Raw genomic sequence first — 6,000 nt, 5'->3', positions numbered from 1 at the left:
CAAACATCCATTCCATGTGGTGGCACTCTTAGGTTGGATTTACACCACCCGCCCCCTATGTTCCAAAAGGTGGTGTGAAGGGATGCTGTCCTAGTTGGCATAATAGGAGGGACAGGCCCAGACACTGACACAAAAGATTGTGACAGTCCATGAAGGCCACCCACTCCATGGCCAACTCCTCCAACTGCTACATGATTGGCTCATTGCATCACAGGTTGGTGACATAAATAAGCAGCCCGATGACCACACCTGGCGGCCATCTCGGTGTGAGCCAGCCCTACACTATCACTTTTTTTTTCCACACCCCCACCCCCATGAGGGGCACATCCGACCTGGACCAGTGGGCTCATGGTCCAGAGCGGTGGTCAACTCACGCACACACCACACACACCTATGGTCCTATCGAGGGGCACATGTGTCTTGGAACAGTGTGAACAAGGTCCACGAAGACTCGAGGGCGAATCCGGGGATTGGAACCCCAATGTCCAAACCACTAGGCCAAAGCCTTGGAGGCTTCCTTTTGGCATCAATGTGCTTACACACTACTTTCAAGATTCAACATAACTTTGGTCTTATAGCCAAAGCCTTCTTCTCGAAACGATGGACATTTACAGAGGAAATCCCCTCCCTCCTCCTCGTGCAACGAATGTATGCAGCCCATTCCATCTCTTGGAAGAATCAGGTACTGCAGGACATACGTCAAGCACCGGCACAATTCTGGCAATCGGTTTTCATGCTTCGGAGTTAGCTCAAAAATAGCGAACGTCTATAGAAGGATTATATTGGATCTTAACAGAAAAACTCGAGATGCCCAGATTTCCACCATAAGATTACTATGGAGTCGTTAAGGATAGACGACTTGTACAATCCAGACATGCTCGGGAGGACCCAAGCATCCACTGGCCAGGCCAGTTCAAACTCTGAAGACTGCGGCTTGGTGGAGGAGTCTGCCAAGATCATACAGGTGCATACATCTAGAGCACAAGAATTGCGAGACGAGACGCTTAGCTTAGAGGAGGAACTCATTTCTTTGAAACAGATGCTCCAGCTGCCGTCGGTTGAGGATCTTACATGCATCTTGCACAAGTGGATATACGCTAGATATTTCGTTTTTCTGAAGGCGCTTGCACGCCTACATGTGCAAAAGAGGTGTAAGATCATACATGTATTGCGAACTACCTCGTCCCAATGTTGGTGCTAGTTGGAAGCATGTGCGATACAAAACAGGTTTTTAACAGGTTGGGTGTCCGGAATGTGTCTTCTTGGACTTCTCTTATCATGGGTTGTGTTGAAAGAGGGGAATCACAGCATGCCCTCAATCTCTACCAGAAAATGCAAGAGGATTCTGTACATCCTAGCAACAAGTACACATTCATGGCTCTACTGAAGGCCTGTTCTAAGCTGAAAGATGTGGAAAATGGCCGAAAAATACACAGTGAGATTGCTAGAAAGGGGTTGGAAAGAGATCTGTTTGTTGGCAGCACCTTGGTTGATATGTATGCCAAATGTGGCTTACTTGGAAGAGCACGGGAATCTTTTGACAGGCTTTTAGCTCGAAATGAGGTCTCCTGGAATGCACTAATTGCAGGATATGCTGAGCATGGTCTTGGTGACAAAGCGCTGAGCTGTTTTGAACAGATGCAACTGGAGGGTGTCTCTCCAAATGCTATCACTTTTGTTTGCAGCTTGAAAGCTTGTGGCAGCATAGGAGCCTTAGACAAGGGCCGAGAAATTCATGCTGAGATTGCCAGAAAAGGATTGGAAAGAAATCTTTTTGTTGGCAGCACCTTGGTTGATATGTATGCCAAGTGTGGCTTGCTTCCAAAAGCGCAGGAAGCATTTGACAGGCTTCCTGCTCGAGATGTAATCTCTTGGACTGCACTAATTGCAGGATATGCTGAACACAAGTTTGGTGAAGAAGCTTTGAAGTGTTTTGAACAGATGCAACTAGAGGGTATCTCCCCAAATGTCATTACATTTGTTTGCAGCTTGAAAGCTTGTGGTAGCATAGGAGCCGTAGACAAAGGCCATGAAATACATGCTGAGATTGCCAGAAAGGGTTTGGAAAAAGATCTCTTTGTTGGCTGTACCTTGGTTGATATGTATGCCAAATGTGGCTCGCTTCCAAAAGCACAGGAAGCATTTGACATGCTTCCTGTTCGAGATGAGGTCTCATGGAATGCACTAATCGCGGGATATACTGAGCATGGACTTGCTGGGGAAGCACTGAATTGTTTTGAACAGATGCAACTGGAAGGTGTCTCCCCCAATGCTGTCACATTTGTTTGCAGTTTGAAAGCTTGTGGCAGTGTAGGAGCCATAGATAAGGGCCAACAAATACACTCTGATATTGCCAAAAAGGGGTTGGAAAGAGATGTTTTTGTTGGCAGCACCTTGGTGGATATGTATGCCAAATTTGGCTTCCTTGCAAAAGCACAGAAAGTGTTTGACAGGCTTCCAGCTCGAAATGAGGTCTCATGGAATGCATTAATCGCAGGATATGCTGAGCATGGGCTTGGGGAGGAAGCATTGGACTGTTTTGAGCAGATGCAACTGGAGGGTGTCTGTCCAAATGCTGTCACGTACTTTTGCAGCTTGAAAGCTTGTGGCAGCGTAGGAGCCATAGACAAGGGCCGGGGAATACACGCTGAGATTGCTAGAACGGGTTTGGAAATAGACCATTGTGTTAGCAGCACCTTGGTTGATATGTATGCCAAATGTGGCTCGCTTGTGGAAGCACGGGAAGCGTTTAACAAGCTTCCAATTCAAGATGAGGTCTCGTGGAATGCACTAATTGCAGGATATGCCCAGCTAGGAGAGAGTGAAATTGTTTTCCATATGCTTGAGAGAATGAGAGGAGAAGGCCTAAACCCAGGTGAGATCACATTCCTTATTGTTCTCACTGTATGCAGTCATACAGGTTTAGTCGATAAGGGCCAGAAGTACTTTGAGGCCATGAGCAAAGACTATGGCATTACTCCAACAGTTGAGCACCACACTTGCATGGTTGATCTCCTTGGACGTGCAGGCCAATTAGATGAGGCGGTAATGATGGTGAAGAAGATGCCTTTCCATCCTACTCTTGTGTTGTGGCACAATGTGTTGGGTGCTTGTCGTAAGTTGGGTAATGTGGAGCTTGCAAGACAGGCCTTTGAACATGCAGTGCAATTGGATGAAAAGGATACTGCAGCCTATGTGTTTATGTCTAACATCTATGCAGATGCTGACATGCAGCAGAATGAGAAAAAGGTTGAGACGATGAGACTGAAAGAACAAGTGTGGAATAAGGCAGGGCAGAGTGCGTGGACTGACTGGCAGAATCAAGCATCCATTTTTGGTGGTGGATACAAGGCATTCGTGTTGGGATTGAACTAACGAGAGCATGATCAGTTGAAGGTAATGGCTGCAAGACACAAAATGCAAAGGTATCGACACAGGCAATGTGACAAAGGTGTATCCTAACGGTGTAGCCTGTTGATTCATATAGATAAAAGAGGATACATCAAGAACCTCTCGCAGAGGTTAAATCGAGAACCTCTGAGAGAGGTTTGACCTAACAACCAAGAGATGGCCATCATGGCCATGTGAGTTCGAGGTTCACCAAATGGGGCTAACCCTATTCTACATATCCATTTTTACAGCTGGTATGTGTGGTAATAACAGTTACGACCTCTATCAAAGGATCTGTGGAATCTGGATAAGTGCCCATGCAAGTTAGAATGTCCCAGTTTGAAAGGTACAGTGCTCTTATTTTGGCTATGCAGAAAGGGCTACCTCAAGGCAAGGTATGCAGATAGGAGAATGTAGGTGAAGCTTTGGAAGTTCTATCACCATATTATTCTCATGAATCTCTGGAACGAGCACCTGTGGCCCATGTGCTCGTCGAACCCTAATCACGAGCAAGGAATGCGTTTATCTAGTAAAGATTCCTTCCTCGGTCCCACGAGCCACAATCTCATTGCTCTGGCAAAACTTGCTTGTCATCAAACTCTGTTGCCACTTTAGCCCTGTTATGGCCTTGTAGGCTAGGTAGGAACGTGGTCCATTTGGAACACCTAGAGGTTAGTCCTAGTTAGTTCGCTTAGCGCACACAGTCCTAAGTTGGTTGGGCCATATATTGACCACTATTGTACTTTCTCATCATCCATTTGCAAGTACATTGCATTTACATTCTCAGCTTGCTGTCTTCCGTTCCAATGCATCCAACAGTGGTATCAAAGCACTTTGTATTCTGCTCCTGTAAGCATCTCTGACCTCCAGCCCTAGCATTTGGGTTTACTTCACCTGCCTCCTTGCTGCCTTCAGTCGCGATCAACTCCGGGTAGCTCTTTCTTTGCAAAAAAAAAAACTCCGATAGCTCCATCTGCATTTTTGCACTGCTAGACCAGCACCATTTCAACATCAGTATGTCTCATGACCATTTGCACTGTTTTCTACCCTAGCTCTAGCTTGGGATTTGCGTCGCCATTGTCTAGCTTCAGCTTATGTACACATTCGTGACCAATGCCACATTTCTTCTCGATTATCTATTGTTCATTGCATCACTGTAGGTCATTGCCTCTTGACAGATTTCTAGCCTCAGCGGTCATTACGCTGCCGCCATTTAGTTCTTGCTACACCCGTCCCTACAACTGTGGTTCACCGTCCAGCAATCCATACAAGTGCCTTCATTCGTATAGTTCGTATGACTATACAGGATCCATACAGCTTGTCACTACTCGAATGTATGCGTACTGCTTCAAAACTTCGTCCGTACAGTCTCTTCTCAGCCCATCTACTGTGGTTGTTTGTATAGGTTGACGTAGCAAACTGCCACATAGGCATTATTGAAGAGTTGGTCACTTCTGCACATATATTTGAGGCAGTTCAATTCCGGTTTTGTTATTTGGAGATTGCCTTTGTAGTTCAGTCAAAAGCGTTGCCTCTGGGATCACTAGCGCACTCGAAAATTGGGGCTTTTGGGTCTATGGCCAGCTCATTGTCGTCAGATTGCATGCTTTCTTCTACATTTGCCCTTTCTTTGGCACAATCGCCCTCTCAGGTTTTAGGGCTTTTCCTCCATTTGTTCTTGGAATTGGCCTTTTGCCTTTTAAGTTCTTTTCGGGGTGTAAGTCACTTTTACAGTCATATGCCCTTGATTGAGTGATGGGCAGAGTTTTGGACAGACATTTGCAGATTTTTACAGTCAGTCTACTCTCTGTCAGACTTTTGCAGGGCAGATTTGTGTATTTGGCTCAGTGTTGAGCAGCCATTTGGGCATTCACATTTGCAGAAATTTTGCTGTCATCTTTGCTTGACATTTGCAGATTTGCAGTCAGTTTTTGGGTAGCAAGCTCATACGCAGTGATAGCCTTGAGGCTTTGACATTTGCAGAGCACATTTCTTTTTGGGTATTTTTTCAATGACAGACAAGAATTTGTTTGGAATGCTTTCATATGAAACAAACGTGATGGCACCAACTATCCCATGTGGTTGTACATGGTGTGCCACTTGTTGGTTGCCAAGAATTTCTAGGTTATTGTTGCAGGATCAGAGGTGAGATCTTTCTCTCTGGCATCCATTGCCACTCCACGTGCTTCCACGGGTGGTGTTACTATTGCTACATTTGGATCATCTACCACTTCTGCCGCAATCATGATCAGATCTAATGGGATCAAGAGCATTAACGGGCACATGTCTTGATTGCCTTATCTTGCAAAAGATTCACTACTCCCCATATTTAGTCTTGCATGACAACAAAGACTGCATGGGACACATTGTCAATTTGGAATGAGGCTAGGGTTGCCTTTTTGCATAGGCAGTGGGACAATCTTAAGATGGAAGAAGGCTATAGATTGTATCAGCCTAGCATGGGGAATGATATTTTCGGTGGAGATGTTTTCTTTGCTAAGCTTGAAGCTCTTCCTTGGATGCATTACGAAAAAAGGAAACTCATTTTGGGGCTTTTTAGCCTGGAAGGAAAATAGCCGTACACCAATCAAAGAAGGGCCAACGTAACGT

At 45.5% G+C, this 6,000-nt stretch overlaps 1 protein-coding gene across 1 annotated transcript; it reads left to right on the top strand.

Annotated features, from left to right (window-relative positions):
* The first annotated feature begins 584 nt into the window (after positions 1-584).
* LOC147879697 (pentatricopeptide repeat-containing protein At3g09040, mitochondrial-like) lies at positions 585-4,879 on the top strand. Its single transcript, XM_087372093.1, has one exon. It carries the CDS (start codon positions 1,189-1,191, stop codon positions 3,373-3,375), a length of 2,187 nt encoding a protein of 728 aa, XP_087228219.1. The 5' UTR covers positions 585-1,188; the 3' UTR covers positions 3,376-4,879.
* The last annotated feature ends 1,121 nt before the right edge of the window (positions 4,880-6,000 follow it).

The sequence above is a fragment of the Dipteris shenzhenensis genome, chromosome 33, assembly GCF_047967505.1.
Source record: "Dipteris shenzhenensis isolate YYH24624 ecotype China chromosome 33, Dip_SZ_1.0, whole genome shotgun sequence".
NCBI classification, from domain to species: Eukaryota; Viridiplantae; Streptophyta; class Polypodiopsida; order Gleicheniales; family Dipteridaceae; genus Dipteris; species Dipteris shenzhenensis.
This window is presented reverse-complemented; position numbering and strand designations above follow the sequence as displayed.